The sequence below is a fragment of the Antechinus flavipes genome, chromosome 1, assembly GCF_016432865.1.
Source record: "Antechinus flavipes isolate AdamAnt ecotype Samford, QLD, Australia chromosome 1, AdamAnt_v2, whole genome shotgun sequence".
Taxonomy (NCBI): Eukaryota; Metazoa; Chordata; class Mammalia; order Dasyuromorphia; family Dasyuridae; genus Antechinus; species Antechinus flavipes.
The window spans coordinates 707,700,564-707,719,096 of NC_067398.1; the positions used below are offsets into that span (position 1 = coordinate 707,700,564).

Genomic DNA, 18,533 nt, shown 5'->3' on the forward strand with positions numbered 1-18,533 from the left:
TAACACAACCATCCTATAGCCTTTGGGGTCATCTCCAATTGTGACCATTCTTAATCTATGGTTGCCAGAGGGCTGAAGAATATCTTGGGTGAAGGGATCCTTAAAGATGGAGACTGCCCAGAAGAAAGTAGTTGGGAGGGGGTGAGATCATGAACTGGGGGAAAGACTGCATTACCTCTTTTTCCTCTGCTTCTTAGAACATCTCACTTCCTTCATGGCTGTACACAAGCACAATTTTCCATATGCGATCCTTCGACACCTAATTTCTTCACAAAAAAATTGCCTTGCCTTCCTTTTGAATAGAGTGTGTAATGTAGAAATAGAAACATAGATAGGATGAATAGATAAGACTGACAGAACAGATAGACAAAGAGAAAGACAGAGAAAAAAAGGAAGGAAGGAAGGAAGGAAGAAGGGAGGGAGGAAAGAAGGAAGGGAAGGAGGGAGGAAAGAAGGGAGGGAGGGAGGGAGGAAAGGAAGGAAGGGAGGGAGGGAGGGAGGGAGGGAGGGAGGAAAGGAAGGAAGGAAGGAAGGAAGGAAGGAAGGGAGGGAGGGAGGGAGGAAAGGAAGGGAGGGAGGGAGGGAGGGAGGAAAGGAAGGAAGGGAGGGAAGGAGGAAAGGAAGGAAGGGAGGGAAGGAGGAAAGAAGGAAGGGAGGGAGGGAGGGAGGAAAGGAAAGAAGGAAGGGAGGGAGGGAGGGAAGAAAGGAAGAAAGGAAGAGAGGGAGGGAGGGAGGGAAGAAAGGAAGAAAGGAAGGGAGGGAGGGAGGAAAGGAAGGAAGGAAGAAAGGAAGGAAGGGAGGGAGGGAGGGAGGAAAGGAAGGAAGAGAGGGAGGGAGGGAAGGAAGGAAGGAAGGAAGGAAGGAAGGAAGGAAGGAAGGAAGGAAGGAAGGAAGGAAGGAAGGAAGGGAAGGAGGGAAGGAGGGAGGGAAGGAGGGAGGAAGGGAAGGAGAAAAGAAGGGAGGGAGGGAGGGAGGAAGGAAGGAAGAAGGGAGGGAGGGAGGAAAGGAAGGAAGGAAGGAAAGGGAGGGAGGGAGGAAGGAAGGAAGGAAGGAAAGGGAGGGAGGGAGGAAGGAAAAAGGGAGGGAAGGAAGAGAGGAGGGAGGGAATGAAGACAACAGAAAGATAAGATGGATAGACAGGCTAGATAAGTAGGTAGATACAGAGAGAGAGAATGGATAGATTAGAAAGAGGAATGGGTGCATCGATAAGACACAAAAATAGATAGTACATAGACAATAGAGGCTAGATAGTAGTATAGACAGGATATAGATGATAGATGATAGGATAGATAAGATAGACCACATTCTTTTGAGGAAAACCTTAGCGAGACGCGACACGCAGTAGGAGCTTAATAAACGTGCGCGGGCGCTCTCTCGCTCCACTCTCCCTTCCTCCTGGTCCCTTCCTTTCTCTCGCACATTTCCCCGGACCTCGAGCCGGGAGGGGCATACGGTCGGCATTTAATAAATGTGCGCGGGCGTTCTTTTCGTCGCCTCCTTCCCTTCCCCTCTCCCCCCACAGCTCCCCAGATCTCGGGCAGGGCGGGGCACACAGTAGGCGTTTAATAGATTCCAATTTATTGAGTGATGGATTGATTGGTAGGTGGGTGGGGTCTCGGCTCTGCAGCCCGGAGAAGGGGCGTTGGGTGAGGGGCCAGTACTTATCCTTCTACAAGTCAGACCAAAGCATTATTTCCGCCTAAGCAACCGGGACGTGAAAACTGTGGCCTTAGCCCCGCCCCTGATGCTGCCTATCCCTTCTTTGACCACGCCCCCTTCTAGGCCCCGCCTTTTCCCGAGACAGTCTTTGAGCCCCAGTGGAGAACCCACCTCCGCGGTGACTATTGGCTACTGCTGACGGAAGACGGACTAAGAAAACAGCCAATAGCAGCGCCACACGGAGTTTTTCCCGGGAAAGCCGGGTCTGTAGAGTGAAACCGGAAATGAAAGCGATCGACAGGTGGAGGTGGCCAACCAGGAGCGGGGATCGAGGATGTGGGGCGGGATCAGAACTGGACTGCGGGGCCCAAACCGGTAGAGGCAGATGCACCTGCGAGCAACACCCTAGAAGCGGAGCCGGAGCTTGGCGGAAGCCGCAGGTGAGGGGAGATGGAGGCCAGGGAGGAGCCGGGGCCGAGGCCGGGAACGGAGAGACGGGCCAGGGGATGGGGAGTGAGGAATAGTGCTCCGGCGACCCCTGAATAGGACATTCAGGGTTCGGGGCCCCCTTGGCCGTGACATTCGATGCTCTGGCCCCCTGGAGGTGACGTCCAACGTTCCGGGCCCTCCCTGGGATGCGACAGTGTTCCTAAGGCGTTTTGGCTGGGACATTCAATGCTCCCGGGCCTCCTGAATATAATGTTCAGTACTCTAGGGAACCCCGGATGTGACGTTTAATGTTCCCGAGGCCTTCCCCCTGTAAGTGACAGTCACGTTCCTGGGGCCTCCTGCTGTGACAGACGCCTCCTGGCTGCCACATCCAAGGCTGCGGGCGCCTCCTGTGACATCCAGTGCCCCAGGCTCCCCTGGCTGAGACTCCGGGACCTCCCTGCTAGGTGACGGGTGCCAGACACTGGGTGCAGAGCCCGCATCTGACCGGTGCTTTTCCCGCGGTTTTGGTTCTAGGCTTTCAGCCGCTGCTCTGGCTCTGGCACTTGGAGGGGAGGGGGGAGGGGGGAAGCGTCCATGGACAGGGCCACTGCGTGCTGGACTGCGCTAAGTGCTTTACAATTATTTTGTCATTCGCTCCTCAGAACAATCCTGGTGCTGTGATTTCCCTATTTTATAGATAAGGAAACTGAGGCAGGCAGGGCTGAAGTGAGGTGCCTGCGGCCACACAGCCAGAATAATGTCTGAGGCCGGATTTGAACTCAGGTCTTTATGAGTGCAGGCCAGCGCTATCAGTGGCCCCATGAGCCGCCCCTTAGGATCAGCCTCCCCTGGCCTGCCTCCTTACCTCCCAGGTCACTTGGGCCCCGCTGGCTCCCCAGGGGCCCGGGCACCTTCACATGCTAGCCACCCCCACGAGCTGCCCCTTGGGAGAGGGGGAGGAGAGAGGACCAGCGGCTCCTTCACCGGGCCCAGGGGGCCGCTGTTTTTTGCCTCACCCTGGTCGCTTGGGCCCCAGCCTCCGGGGTCCTCCGTCTGCTTTCTAACCAGCCTCTCCGTCTCCTTGCAGACGCTCCCCTCCCTCGCCGACGGTGGCCATGCTCGCCGGGTGCCCTCCTGAGACCAGATGACCTTCATGTCGATGGCCACGGTGGTGGCGGTGGCAGAGCCGAAATGGGTGTCGCTGTGGGGACGCTGGTTCTGGGTGGCGGCGCTGCTGGGCCTGCTGCTGGGATCCCTGTTGGTGGTCTTGCTCCCCCTGGGGGCCTTGGAGGAGCAGTGCTCCACACTCCAGAAAGGACTGTCCTTGCTGAGGAGCAAGCTGGGAGGAGGAAGGCAGAAGTCTCCCAGCACAGGGCTCACTGTCACCACAGGAGGGATCAGTCTGCTGGTGGTCAAGCCCAAAGCGTCTGCAGGTAAGAGACGGCGTGTCCTAGAGGAGGATCCGGGGCTCTCAGGGCAGTCCAAGAGAACACGGCAGCCCAGTGGCTGTTTGGGAAGTCAAGGGAGAAAGGAGGGAGCCGAGGCCGCCCTGATTTCGCAGACCCCCTTAGCCAGCGGTGCCGTGCTGTGCACGTAGGACACGGAGATCGCTAGCGGTGCTCGCTCACCGAAAGGGGGCGCTGAGGAGGGCAGAGAGTGGCAGGCTTGGGGGAGGGGGGCAAGATACAGGAGCTCAGGTCCTTCTGCCGGGGCCCAGAGGGGCCCACTTGGGCTCGACATGGTGAGAGCTGGAACAAAGTAGGATGGTCTCTGTGAGGTCTTCCGGAGGGACCGGAGGGCCATTGGGTATAGTTTGGACAAAGTAACCTCAGAGATTCTCCCGTCCTCCCATGTTCCACATGAAGCTCTAGCGTTCCCAGAGAATATCCGTGTCCGTCCTTGACCACCTGACTTTTGGTGTCTTCCAGACGTTAAGCTAGAAGCCCGAGCAGCCCTGAACCAGGCCCTGGAAATGAAGCGGCAGGGGAAGCGCGAGAAGGCCCACCGACTCTTCTTGCACGCCCTCAAGATGGATCCCAATTACGTGGACGCGCTCAACGAGCTGGGCATCTTTTCTGAAGAGGAGAAAGACATTCTGCAGGCCGATTACTTATATACCAAAGCACTAACCATCTCTCCCTACAACGAGAAAGCGCTCATCAACAGGGACCGGACGTTGCCCCTGGTGGAAGAGATCGACCAGCGCTACTTCAGCATCATCGACAGCAAAGTGAAAAAGGTGATGTCCATCCCCAAGGGGAGCTCGGCGCTGCGGCGCGTCATGGAGGAGTCTTACTACCACCACATTTACCACACCGTGGCCATCGAAGGCAACACGCTGACCCTCTCCGAGATCCGGCACATCATCGAGACCCGGTACGCCGTGCCTGGGAAGAGCCTGGAGGAGCAGAACGAGGTCATCGGCATGCACGCGGCCATGAAATACATCAACACCACTCTGGTCTCCAGGATCGGGTCCGTCACCATCAGCGACATGCTGGAGATCCACCGGCGGGTGCTGGGTTACGTGGATCCCGTGGAGGCCGGGAGATTTAGGACTACGCAGGTGTTTGTGGGACATCATATTCCTCCCCATCCTCAAGATGTGGAAAAGCAGATGGAAGAGTTCATACAGTGGCTGAACTCGGAGGACGCCATGAATCTGCACCCGGTGGAATTTGCCGCGCTGGCCCATTATAAACTGGTCTACATCCACCCCTTCATCGATGGCAACGGCAGGACCTCCCGCCTGCTGATGAACCTCATTTTGATGCAGGCAGGCTACCCTCCCATTACAATTCGCAAGGAGCAGAGATCCGAGTATTACCACGTGTTGGAAGTTGCCAACGAAGGGGACGTGAGACCCTTCATCCGTTTCATTGCCAAGTGTACCGAGACCACCTTAGACATGCTGCTAATCGCAACCACTGACCATGCCGTGGGATTGCCAGAAGCAAATCCCAACCATTCTGGATGCAAACAAACTATTCCTGTGAAAACGTAAATCTCGTTTGGCTTAAAAAGTGCAGCAGGGATTATTTTGCAGGAATCACACAGCCTTGAGCGTTCCTACTGGGAAACAAGTCTTCTCACAAAGAAGACTTAGAGAGCTAAATGTTCTTGACCTAAGAATGTTTGTTTTAGTTTTGGTTTTTTTTTTTTTTTTTTTTAAGAAAATCAGTTAAATTAAGCCTTGTCTCTTATAATTTATAAGCTAACTATGCCAAATTATTTATTTTGGATTTTAAAGCAGGCAAAAAACGCAAGATGTTAACAGCCAAACTCTGGGCTGGACATTAAGAGGCTTTTTCCAGGGTATACAGGGAAGTTGTACTGTAGGCCTCTGTCCTACAGGTTCCTGTACATTCTCTCTGTTGAGGGACTATTCTGCCAAGTCGAACTGGGGGCTCCAGGTCAGGATGCAGGGAAGCTCTTTCTTTTGAGGGCAAGGAACTCCAGGAGTTATTTTTGCAGAGGACAAGCAGTTTTCTTTTGGAAGGCGCAGGTTTATCTGCCCAGACTAACTTAGGAATCAACTTCTGCCTAGAAATCAAACTACTGAGATATTAGGATCCCTTTTAACAGTGGAACCTTGTCTGCCTCAACTGGCTTTACTTCCCTTCTCAATATTGGTACCGGGGATCATGTGTTTTTCTATAGTGAGCTATTTTTGTAATTCAGCTAACAGCCATCAGCCTAGTTCCCTCTCCCTTCCCAGCCTCCCTTTTTGGGAAGAGGAATATCTGTTTGTTAGAGCAGAATCACTCCAGCATCTCTCCCTCAAGCTGTGAATCCAGGACCATCAAAGTCTTAAGAATGTCTTCCCTGACAGATCACTCCTCAACAGTCTCTGCCACCAGATTTTCCAGATGTGGTGCTGAGAGTACACCCCTGGATCACTGACACGAGAGATCAATCCTGATGTAATCAGCTGGATATCACATCTCTGGGGTATCTGTTTGGAACTTTCCTCACCTTGGCCAGTATCTTTGCCTTTTCTGTGCAATATCTTCTCCCCAACTCTGCATCGTGACATTACCCCCTTCCTCCAGATACCTCATTGTTCAGCACAGGCAGTGAGTGGGCCCTGAGGTTGGACCAAGTCCTTCCAAGCCATTTGGAAGGAAGGAGACAGATTTTGTTTTAGCTCCCCAGACCACGTTAAAGAGGGTCCTGCAATAATAGCAAAGCCTTTGTCAGCCACAAGTGGAACAGCTCTAACAGCCAATAAATAACCAGGGTCCTTTCAGCTTGTTGAAATCCATCCATTTGGTGAATCTTCCACTTTGTCACTGTGACTCCATCTTTCAGTGTCAGCCCCAAGCTTTTGGAGTTGTATAGGTTATCACAAATGGACAACTGTTGGAAGAGAGGCCTACTTAACTAAGCTTTCTCAAAGGCTGGCTTAGTCCTGGAGAAATAGAAAAGCTCTCACACAAAATCCAAAGGTTCACAACCCTAAGATACTTTAAAAGATCACTGCCATAAATTATTGAATTCTGGATTTGGTTCTTAGGAACAAACCCCAAGGCTAGCTGAACCACTAGACAAAAGCACTTGTTTTTGTAATAATGAATGAATTTGCACTTTAGCTCTATGTGAAGGATGTTACTCTAACAAACTACTTATTCTAATAAAGTATTTTATTAAATCACTGAGTTAGCTTCATTATGTGAAAAGATGCTAGTTTGGTTGATATAAGTAGGTTGACTTGAACATGAAGTTAAACCTTTTATTTCAAGGCTCAGAGGTCATCAGCAAAGTCATCCTAGTCTAACTACACCTCTGCTTTTTCTTTCTACCACAAGATGCTGCTATATATATATATATATATATATATATATATTTTTTTTTTTGGGGGGGGGGGGAGGAGTGGGGGTGGACAGGGAAGATTAGAGCAGAATACGATGAAATCTGAAGTTGTACCTGGGGCACACGGGTGGCTGAGCCAAGTTCGCTCACGCTCTTATGTTCTATTTAGGGCATATGCTCAATAACCTCCCTAAACAGATCACCTATGTGAATGAATCAGTGCTTCAGACCAGGGCCAAATAAGATCTCTTAAGATAATCAGGCAACCTCAAACAAGTAAAGTCCCTCAAAATGACTCTCAAAACAAAAAGCTGCTGCTAACCACCTGGTCCCTAGATAAACATATCTACTACCAAAAATAAATAAATAAATAAGAATCTGACAAATATAGTCGCTTCATTTTTATATCAAAGTAAGACTAGCAAGAAGCTTGAGATATAAGATGATAAACTGAAGCGTAACATTAGTACCCCCATTTTACAGCTGAAAACACTAAGGTTCCCAAGAAGCCAGAACCTCAATTCCAGTCCAGCGTTTCCCCAGCAGCAGACTCTTGTGAACCAAATATTAGACTGGAATTCTCCAGCCGTGGGACTACAGTCTGACCTCTGGCTAGTCAGAATCTCTTCCTGCCTTAATGGCTTCACCTGTCTGCTTTCCTCCCAAAAAACTAATATAAATAAGCCAATTTTTAGTATCCATATGTAATAAGCATCTTAAGTTCCTGTTTATCAGATGTCTGAATGACAGCCACTCATTAAATTCAGAAACACAAATATACCACAATTCCTAACTGCAGTTTTAAAAAAGAAAAATTAGGGTTGATTATATTCTTTTGTTTCAGAGTTCTTTGAACTAAGTTTCGTGCAGTAAACTGAAGAACTGACTTTGGATCAGCCAAAATTGGAGGAAGAAAGTTTTCTCAAAGCCAAAGAACCAAATGAAGATCATTTTTAAAAGAGATTTTTTTTTTTTAATATCACCTAAGTCAGGGGGAAAATGGGATTGAAAGTCCAGAACATCTCTCCAGGCCAGGGCCAGGATGTAAATAAAACAAAGTGCACCATCTGTGTTGGACTGAAGAGAAGAAAAAGACCTTTTAAAGATAACTTCAGTTTAATAAGTGAAGTTAAATGGAGAATGTGAGTTTGCATCTGACATCATATATAAACAAAACCAAGGAGCTGTGAGGGTCTCGACAAGGGGGAGTACAATTCCTTGGGCAAACAAAGTGGACATAACCCACGGTGGCAGCACACACAATTCTGAATACAAAACAAATATCTCCAGTCTCCCATCCTTAGGAAACTTAAAAATAAGGGTCTGACATGTCATTTACAAATACACAATATAAAAACAGAAACCACTTTGAACAGAACATCAACCCAATCCACTTTTCTCTAACTTCCCTTCCCCTCCCCCTACCAAAATAGGCCATTGTGGTGAATTCCGAGCATCTGCCATTTTATCCTTGCCAAGAACGATGATGAGCAGGTCTGCTCTGCCGAGTGCGAAATGAGAATGTTGTAAATGGCAAAAAGCTGCCCGAGCAGCTGCCCTGAGGAGCGGAGCTCCGCAAGCTCGGTGCTTCAGCTCCACGCCACCCTGTGCCCGCCTAAAAAGTGAACACTCCCTCATGCTGCCCACCCTCAATATGAGGGATCTTTTAAAGCCATTTAAACCCACACCAGCCTTTCTCTGTCTCAGTCAGAACAAAAGAACCCTCTGGCTTGGGATGGCCCCAACCTGTATTGTGAGGGACCTAATAGGACAAAGTAGTTATTTACAGAGGATGATGGGGGCTTCCCCTGGCCAGCAGAAATAAGGACACAAAATGGCTTCCTCAAAGGCATTTTGACATTTCCCATGAAGTCCGATTCACTTTTTCAGGAGCATCTTGGCAAAATCGGCATTCGACATCTTGGGCGCCTCCGGGGGTGTCGAAGAGGATCCAGGTGGGCTCTGGAGCGTCCCGTTCTCAGTCTTGGGGCCAGGATTATTGGGGCGCTGCAATGCTCGAGGCAAGAGCGAGAGCTGGGTCCTCCCCTTACCCCGCCTAAAAAGGGAAATAGTTTTATGTACAGACTAAAAGCTGTAAAAGTCCTTTTATAGTTAGCAAAGTGGACAGAAAGAGCTTCAGGGTCTTAAGACCCTGAGTGCACCACATGAGGAGTGCACCAAGGAGCAAAAGGAGAGAACAAGATTTGTAAGGGAAAAGGACCCACTTCTAGCAGGTAAATTCAACAAAAGCCTGAAGGGCAGAGCCAGAGCAGGGCCCCGCCACCCAGATTTCTCCCAGCCCATCTTGCACTACCCGGCCCACACCAGCCTAGTACAGCTCATGCCGACTCCTGCCTCTGGGGAGCCAGGCCCTTAGCGACCGACCCCTTCGCTCCCCTCCGAGATGAGCACTTACGCGCCATACACCTGCCGCGGCACCAGGGCCCCAGCCGCTCTCCCTGCCTCAGGCCTGTCCGGCAGCTTCCTTTGGGGAGGGTTGCTGATGGCCACTTTAATGACGTTTTCTTTAATTGTCATTCCATCCATTTTCAACACAGCCTGAGAAGCCTGAGCCTCATTCTCATATTCTACATAGGCAAGGCCCTAAAGAAAGAACAATCATAATGTAAAAGAACTGACAATTCGTCCTCAATTAATTTACTTACACAGTGCCACACCAAACTACCAAAGGATTACTTTGTAGGACTAGAAAAAAATAAAATCCATTTAGAGAGCCACGTGAAAAGTGGGAAGGAAAGGGTGCACCAAGCAGTACCAGACCTCAACCTCTACTACAAAATAACTTGATACTGGTTAGAAAGAGAGATCTATGGAATAACATACTAAGAAAATGAAACTGGCGGTCTAATTCAATAAACCCCAGATCCCCGCTACTGGTCTATGGTCTCACTACTGACAAAAACTTCTGGCAAACCTGGGCAGCAGCTGGATAGAAACTAGGCTAAGACCAACCTCTCATCCCATCCATCAACAGAAGCTCCAAATAGCTGTGTAATTCAATTATCGAACATAGGCTAGACATATCATAAACAAAGAAACATTGAACACTAAGATCTATACATGGGGGAAACATTTTTTAAAATATCATAGAAACTGAGAAGTAAAAGAGTATCACAAAAGATAAACTGGACAATTTTGATTTAAAATTCTTGTACAAATACCCCAGGACAGCCAAAATTGAAAGAGAAATGGCCAACGAGGGGAAAACACCTTTGCAGTGAGTTTCTTCAATAAAGATCTGATTTCCATGAAACAAAACAAATTGATTTAAACATATAAGAAAATCCACTGCCCAGGTAACAAAGATTCAGAAAACATGAGCGAGCAGTTCTCACACCCAAGTTACCAAAAGCCAAAAGAATTCTCCAAATCATCAGGACAGAGAAATGCTCATTAAAGCAACTCAGAGGTTCTATCTCACGTTCATCATCAAAGTGGCAAGTGCACAAAGGGCACTGCTGCCCCTGTCAGGCAGGCTGTACATCAGTGCGCTGTGTGTACTCTTGGTCTCTCCAGAGTGACTAAGCAGGGCAAATCCTCGGAGCCTGATCCAAAGCCAAAGAAAAAGATGCACAAAATATGGACTACAAGGCTAATACTGAGAACCAAGGGGTGCCCATAAATGGAGAAATGGAATGAAATCCAACAATTTCAAAGAAACATAGCAAGACTTGTCTGAACTGATGGCAGCCAGAAGCCCAAGGCTGCTCTGAAAGACTGTGACTGAAAACATCCTCCACAAAAACCACTTGGAGGTTAAGCACCCAAGACATCTCCACAGGCCCCCGTTTTTTCTTCCTTATCACTCACTGCTGTCCATACTTTTTGTTTTCCTGTCCCGTTCTATTTACTGGTGCAAGCAAGGCCTAATTTCTCAGATTCACAGAAAGCTGCACTAAAAGGGAAATGAGAAATCCCAGAGCCCAACGGCTCAGAAAGGTGACGTGACCACGGCAGAACTGGGGCTCAAACCCCATTCATCTGAGACTTGTTCAAAGCTCTTCCTTTCTTGCTGATTACAAAGAACCTGAAGTGTTTTTAAATTAAGGGCCTGAAGGGCAGGTGAGCTTCACATGCAACAAAGCCAGGGAAGGTCAAGTCCCTTCTGAAAAGCCTTCATCTCCCCCTCCCCAACCTCAAACATGATTCCTCCTCCGTGGGGGGAGTGCAAAAGAAAAGGCCACTCCCACAGACCCCAGGCTTGAGACCTCACCCGTCAGAGCGCCCTTGGCCTCGTGTACCTTGGGTTTCCCGGCACGGTTGGTGACCAGCCTGAGGTCTCTCACACTTCCGTGAACTTTGCAGATGTCTTCTAGCTCTTCCTTTGTGCAGGAGAATGGCAAACCAGAGATAAACAACTTGTGCTTTTCCAGGGCCGTGCTATACCTGAACACCTGCAGAGCAAGAGAAGATGGGACTGAGATGGGCCTTCACACCCCCCCCAGATGACCCAACCTAGGGGTCCCATAGCAGCCACAGTCCCAAGACCCAGCCATGGTCTTCTCATCTGTCAAAGCTGCCTAGACAACTTCCTAATTCCAAGACTAGCCTCCAGAGGGAGGAGAAGCCCTTCTCCTTAAACAACACTGCCATCCACTCCTTTCCCCAGACATATACCTTAAAATCTGGATTCTTGTTCTTGTCCACACAAGGTGAGACAAACATCGGCCTTCCATCCACAGTCTTTCGGTCTAAGCCCAGAGCTTGCAGGGCTGCCTTCTCCTCCTTAAACTCGACGTAGCAGTAACCCCGGAAGTCGCCCCGGTTGCTGAAGATGGGACGGATCTCCGTGACCTCCCCACAGGCCTCAAAGAGGGGCCTGAGCTTCACCTCCGGTTCTCCTAGGCTGTAGGGCAAGTTGCTGACAAACACTGTGATGTTGTCTTTATTGCTGTCGTGAAACACTTTGGGCATCTCCTTTTTGATTGCAGCTGCTTTCTCCTTCTGTTTGGAAGGGGGATCGACTTCTGTCGACGCACTCCTCCCAAAGAGCCCCATCTCCATGCCCGAGTACTCCTCCTCTCCAGCCAGAGGCAGGCTGCTCCCGGCCCTCGGCCGCTTGCTGGGCTGCTCTGCAGATTCCCAAAAGAAGAAGGTCCTGGCTGTAAAGTCTACCAGCCCCGGCCCTGCCCTTCCCTACTACGAAGGTCTCAAGGACCCCGAGCCACGGCCCACATTCTCGTCTGCACGCCCGCCTGAAGCTGTTCCACATCTCTCAAAACCTCCACCCTGGTCTGCTTAATGTTGCCACACAAACACTGGCTACGTGTCCAACTCACTGGTGAAATGGATGGTTTACTGATTAGCAAAGAACGGACGCCCTGCTGACAAATCTGCACTGAGAGATGCCCAAGACCACGGGCGCTCCCTCAGCCCCCTGCCCGAGCTACCAAGGGAGAGGGGCGCTACCTTCTTCTTCATCCCCCCACTCATCATCCTCGTCTTCATCCGCCTTCCGCTTGTCCCCCGCCTTGCTTTTTTTCATCTTCTTGAAGGCTCTCTTCTCGGCCCGAGCCCGCTTGCGCTGCTCGGTCTTCTCTTCTTCTTGCTGGGCCAGAGCGGCCTCCTTCTCAGCAGCCTGCAAACATGGAGACTAGTGAGTAGTAGGCTATACAAGCCGCTGCTTCGGCTTTCAGCTAAGGAGAGGAAAAAAGGAGCAGAGCCTCAAGTACCCACATTTAACGGGCAACATGCTCTCTTAGCACTATCTTCCAAAGCACTTTCTTTCTAAAGGAAATTAGCAGGGGTCGATAAAACCTACTTCACAACTGCTGGCACAGATTCAAGTTCCCACCTTAAGGGCACCTTAAGCCTTCAGTGTTTTGAGGGCTTACTCCCACAGCCAACAGCCCCCCACTCACCCCTACGAGAACCTGAAGCACTTGTCTTGGGTGTTCCAGGCTATCCTTGTGTGCAGCAGCATCAAGATCTGTCCCCATGAACTTTACTACTAAAAATCACCCACTAAAAAGACACTCCGTTATTTTTAGAATTTCTTATAGGCAGACCTCAATCTCCAAGAACATCTATAAGAATGCTATAACAGAGGATTTGAATGTCACCTCAACTTTTTTAACATCAAAGTTAGCATATTTTTCCTCCCTGAGAAATACATTTCAAAAGAGATTATCCGGAGATTTCTGATGAACATTCAAGTAAAACATCTTGCAGGCAATTATCATCAGTTTCTTTCAGCAATTCACAAAATATCACTACCTTGACTCTCTGCTCATTAACTCGAGCTAATCGATTTTCAGTTTTCTGAACTGCTGAATCCCAATCTTCCAAAGTACCTAAATGAGGAAAGTAGTAAACAAGCTTTAATTTCCTGGGAGTTCTGAAAACTTAATAGAAGAAATTAAATCTCCGCCTCCCCTCCTTAAGAGAATCAACCATACAGAATCTGCAATTGAGATCCTGGTCTAACCCAAAACCCACCCCTGAACAGCCCAATCCATCCACTAGTCCAATAAGCAAGGCTTGTGCTTAGAACCCTCCAATGAGGAAAAAGCCTGTCACACACACCAAGTGCCACTTTTTGATACCCCCGATTACTAGGAAAAGTTTCCTTAAAAAGATCACCTCCCATTATACACAAAAAAGAGAAATCCTTGGGCCTTCTGCTTACTACCTGAAAAGCTGCGGCTAACTGCCTCAATCAATCTAAGCCTAAGTATCTTCAGCCACAAAATAAGGAGTTCAGTCAGTTCAAGTCTTAACTTGGAATCATAGCTAGTGGTTGAAAATTTCCTCACTGGAAAAAATTGATCTAAACAATACCTGAAGGGCCAGAATGCAAAACACATGGCTTTGCTGCCCAAGACAGGCAAGCAGTAAATATATTAGTAACAATTCATAAAGAATATTTGTAATTAATTTGGTTGATAATTATGTGCAAGGGAAAAAGGATCCTTACTCCAAGTGATCACCACTCTTTACTATTGCATAATGGAGTCTTTGCAGAGGAAACTCAGTACAAAATGCAGTAGACACCATCATAGTGTTCATGGGTGGTACAGAACTGGTTTTTTACTCATTTATTCTTTTCTTGCAAGGAACAGATCGTATGTTTTGTCTCAATAATTTATCCTGAAAAATAGAGCAACTTTTCAATAATGAGGTGATTCATGCCAATTCCAATAGATTTGCAATGGAGAGAGCCCTCAGACTCCAGAGAGACGACTGGATGCGAATCAAAGCATAGCATCATCACCTTGTTTGTTACTGTTTCCTTACTTGGTTTTTCTTTGGTCACATTTTTTCTCCTTTTTGATCGATTTTTCTTGTGCGACATGATAAATGTGGAAATGTGTTTAGAAGAATTGCACATGTTTAATCGATAATGAAGTACTTGCTGTCTGGGGAGGGGAGAGGTAGGCAGAGATGGAGAAAAATCTGGAACACAAGGTTCTGTAAGAGTGAATTTTGAAAACTATCTTTGCATTTATTTTGAAAAATACAAAACTTATTATTATTTTAAAAAAATCTCAGATTTTTTTGGGGGGAAAGGAAGCTTTAAGAGGAATAAGGTTTTGTCTGAAAGGCGATTTTGCCTTTTTTAAAAGAATAAAATTTAAAAGGGATGGCACACTAGGAAGAGGAATGGTAAATCTGAAAACAAAGATTAATATAAAAAGAGAAATAGCCTTTTTTGGAAGATATGAAAATGTCTCTCAAATCAAGTCATATTTTCAGAATTTAAGATCAATAAAAATTATTTTTAAAATTATATTGCCAACATTTTTAGAAAACTTCCTAAAGAGCTCAATGATTTAATTAGCTAAAGATACGGCAAAAATTCACTGCCAGTATGAAGTTAATATAGATTTAGCTATAATCTCTAAGAACATTGGTTCCACAGCTACAAAAGATGGATAATATTCCAAGTTTTAAAGGTTTTCTTTCTTCCTCATGTTAGAAACAAGCCACACACAGGAGAGAGAGCCATTAATACAAAGAGAGGCTTCTACAGTCAGCAAGGGCCCTTTGCCCGAGGTCACAGCATCCAGCCATCAGTGGCATAGGGTTCATAAATGGCTAACCCTTGGATCCTGTGGCAATCTGGTGGGTTTCTAGGCAGTAGAGACCCCAATCTCATACTGAAAATTTGTCCTTCACAGGCCACCAGCTAAGGCAGAGATGAGAGCAAGGTCAAACAGAGGACTTGGCTGGGACTACCCATTATACCTGAAACAAAACTGTTCCTGTGGCAGCCTTTCTTACTTTGTAAAAGGGATTCCCCCCCCCCCAACCCCACCAGAGTTCTACTAGCTTCTACCTATCTCATAGCACTTTGTAAAAAGCAAAGCTTTGTGAGAATATGACTTGCCACGTTCCCAGAGTGTAAAGCAAAGTATCTGATCTTACATATTCTTCCTATTGTAAGCAAGACTCCTCAACAGAAACTCGAGGGATCTAGCTTGGAGGGAGGAGCCCTCTGACAGCTGCTGTCTCCATGTGCATGGCAGACTTAATTTAAGTCAGTTCACACCTCTGAGCCACAGTTTCCTCATACAAAAATGAGGGGTGGCTGAGATGGCTTCCCAGGTCCCCTCCAGCTTGGTCAGCTGTGAAATGGGATAATTTGTTTCTTTGCTGATCTCACAGGGAAGACTCGAATCAGGGGCAAGCATGAGAATTATTCACACTCCTGAAGTCAGGCTCAAAAGAGCTTACACAAGAACAAGAACACACTAATGCAAAAAAAAAAAAAAAAAAAAAAAAGGAAATCTGCTGTTCCGCAGCACAGCAGGTTTGGTGGCACAGAGGCCAGAGCACAGAGCCCAGAGCAGCTCCAGTGCCGCCCCATCTCCTCACCTTCGATCCTCTCCAGCGTGAGCAGCACCTCACACACGTGCTCCGGGTAGTCGCTGGTACACTGCACGGCCCGATGCAGAGCCTTCCGGCAGTGCTGGGTATCTCCGTGGGCCCTGGAACACAAGCACCAAGAGCTGCTGCCCCAGGCAGAGAAGGAACAAAAGGGCCAGGCGCTCTCCCCGGGAGCTGCTGATGCCCTAATGATCCAGCCGGGCGGCCTACATCTGCCCCCCACGAGGTGCCCGGAGGCAGCGCCTTCTCCCTGAAGTCTGGGGGTCATTGGCAGAGAGCCTAGACAGCCTCCGTGACTTTCAAGTGACCAGTGACCAGAGCTGGGGCAGGAGCATGCCCCAGGACAGGCTCTAGGCGTGTCACTTTTTACCAAGGACTACTGAGGAGGAGGATGGTGATGATGAAAGCGCTGGCCCATGTGATGATGATGATCTAATGTGATCCTCACAACCACCCTGGGAGGTAGGAGCTATTCTTACCCCCTTTTTAGAGGAGAAAACCGAGGCAAACACAAATGAGGTGACTAGGACCACACAACTAGTAAATGCCAGGACTAGATTTGACCTTCGGTCTTCCTGACTCCAGGCCTGGCCCTCTGAGCGCTGCGGCACCACCTCACTGCCCCGATCTATCCAGAGAGGTTCAGTTACTAATGATTTTTCTTGTTCACCATCTTAAAGATTGAATCCCATAGAGAGACACTGAGCTTCCCCAAGTAATAATATCCACGCCAAAAAATCGACAGCTCCTCTATTAGAAACGACCCACTGGTGTCCCCGCTCTACGGTCCTCTTATCAGGAGGCCCACGTCCCCCAGGGAAAGGCTCCATGAGCATTCTCTCCGCTCCTCCCTGGGGACTGCTGCCCAAGTGCGCTAAGACTACACTCCAGGACTCCCCTTGCCCCCGAGATCTGGCCATCCCGCACCCTCTCACGCCCAGCCTCCAACTCTCAGAATCCCTGAAACTTCACCTCAAGCAGCACTGGCAGGAGGTGCCTCCCCCGACAGGATGACCTTCTGGACAGTCTTGTCTCATGCATGTTCTGCTTCCCCATTAAAATATCAACTCCCTGACAGCTGTGGCAGGTGAGTTTGGTTTTTTTCCTTTGTATCCACAGGACTTGGCAGAGTGCCTGGCACAATCAGTCAGCCAGCTGATTTTGTCTAATAACAACTGTACACTTATATTTGTCAGAAAAGGCTTTCCAGCCTTCCGTGGCCTCCCCAACATCATCTGAGGCTCCCATATCACTACGCTTTAATTGCCCTCCATCAGTTACTTCCTAAGCCCAATGACACCCTCGGTCCACTCCGTTACCTTTCCAGGTTGTAGTATTCCAGCCACATGTTGGCATACTTTGCATTTCCTTTTGTCATAATGCTATCCCACAGTTCTCGAGCTTTCTGCATATTGTTACAAAGGCGTGCCTACAAGACAGCAATTAACACGTCAGTGAGCACACACGCCAGCGGGCTAACACTCCAACAAAATGGGAATGCCAACATTTGTGCAAATTCTACAGAAGCAGAGAGAATCGGGGTATTTTTACACTAAAAACCTCAAAGATTTTATCAACAGTAATGAAATTTGCTTTTCAATTTTCACTATATACTTCATAAGCAAATTGTTAAGACTTTTTAACTAATGAAGTTCTATTAACTAACAAAGGGCCTTTTGCAAATCTCTTATTTCAATTTTTACAAATTAAAAAAGAAAAAGGGACCATCACCTTATATAATTCAACTAACTCAATTTTTTCCGTTTGCTACCAACCAAGCCAAAATGCTAAAAGACTGAATAAAATGACAAAGCTTTACACAAAAACATACCTCCACTCTTGCCCAATTCTGCATTATAGTACAGGATGGATCTCCACTTTCACTGAAACCTACCAAGAAAATAATTGAAAAAATAAACAAAACACTTCCAAGAGAAAAAGCTTCAACCCCAAAGGCCCCGAGGCTAAGGCAGTAAGTGTCTTACGCTCCTCCACTTCTTGCTTCAAGTACTCCAGCGCCCGAGCAAAGGCAGCTCTCAGCTCCTCAAGCTCTTTACTTGAATCTGGAAGACAAGTTGGGAAAAGGATGTCTGGGAATGAAGGCGGTTCAAATGTCTTTCACGCTAGCCAATCACCCACTACCCAAAGAACTTGGCTCTTGGAGCAGACGTATTCTACCATCAAGCGCACGGGACAAACAGGACAACCAGGACAACAATGAGCTCCAAAAGAATGTCCAAGTGACTTTTCTGAGACCCTAATGCAAAGGAAGCTGGCCTTCAAACAAGAGCTTGAAATGTTTTCCTAGAAAAATACTTATTTGAACCCATGTGGAAACTCCCACTGTGTAAATGCCACACGCACAGCTCCAGTCTTGGCCCTGCCAAGAGTCCTCTCACACAGCCACAAAGGGTCAGAGGCAAGACTTCCTGAGTCCAAGGATGGCCATACTCTTATCGTGCTCCTGCCCCCAAAGCCACTGCTGCCTTCTTCCTTCACTCTTCTTCTTGCTCAGCATTGCCTCCCTCAGTGACTTCATCAGCATTATCCAATTCCTGTTTCTAGGCAGATCAATAGATCAAGCCCTGACCTCTCTCTAACTCTCTCCTAGGCACCAGGGCCACACATCACCAACTGCCTTCTGAACAGCCAAGTTCTGCCATCCAAACCAGACACCATTCTCTCTCACCCAAACCTCCCACATTCCCACAGCTTTTAATTAGAGAGCAAGGGCAGCACCCTCTTCCCAGCCCCCCAGGGCTACACCCGTGGTACTCTCT

General features: G+C 48.1%; 2 protein-coding genes across 3 annotated transcripts in view; one reads left to right on the forward strand and one right to left on the reverse strand.

Moving 5' to 3' along the window:
• Positions 1–1,105: 1,105 nt before the first annotated feature.
• Positions 1,106–6,745, forward strand: FICD (FIC domain protein adenylyltransferase). The gene is made up of 3 exons (XM_051972967.1): positions 1,106–2,099; positions 3,179–3,524; positions 4,020–6,745. Exons 2-3 carry the CDS (start codon positions 3,236–3,238, stop codon positions 5,093–5,095), a joined length of 1,365 nt encoding a protein of 454 aa, XP_051828927.1. The 5' UTR covers positions 1,106–2,099; positions 3,179–3,235; the 3' UTR covers positions 5,096–6,745.
• A 1,255-nt stretch (positions 6,746–8,000) lies between these two features.
• SART3 (spliceosome associated factor 3, U4/U6 recycling protein) overlaps positions 8,001–18,533 on the reverse strand; it is a 32,669-nt gene continuing 22,136 nt past the window's right edge. For both annotated transcript variants that reach the window (XM_051972968.1, XM_051972969.1), the window contains exons 10-19: positions 17,739–17,816; positions 17,585–17,643; positions 17,073–17,182; positions 15,742–15,854; positions 13,141–13,217; positions 12,334–12,502; positions 11,542–11,996; positions 11,166–11,318; positions 9,320–9,507; positions 8,001–8,959 (exon numbers count right to left, since the gene is read on the reverse strand). In XM_051972968.1, the coding sequence (XP_051828928.1) occupies positions 8,782–8,959; positions 9,320–9,507; positions 11,166–11,318; positions 11,542–11,996; positions 12,334–12,502; positions 13,141–13,217; positions 15,742–15,854; positions 17,073–17,182; positions 17,585–17,643; positions 17,739–17,816 (1,580 nt within the window). In that variant the 3' untranslated portion in view covers positions 8,001–8,781. The remainder of the gene's footprint in view (positions 8,960–9,319; positions 9,508–11,165; positions 11,319–11,541; positions 11,997–12,333; positions 12,503–13,140; positions 13,218–15,741; positions 15,855–17,072; positions 17,183–17,584; positions 17,644–17,738; positions 17,817–18,533) is intronic.

Bases quoted from the DNA above. Each gene is read 5' to 3' on its own strand.
- FICD (XM_051972967.1), top strand. From the start codon at position 3,236: ATGACCTTCATGTCGATGGCCACGGTGGTGGCGGTGGCAGAGCCGAAA. The intron at 3,525-4,019 runs GTAAGAGACGGC...GGTGTCTTCCAG, and splicing joins CAAGCCCAAAGCGTCTGCAG to ACGTTAAGCTAGAAGCCCGA.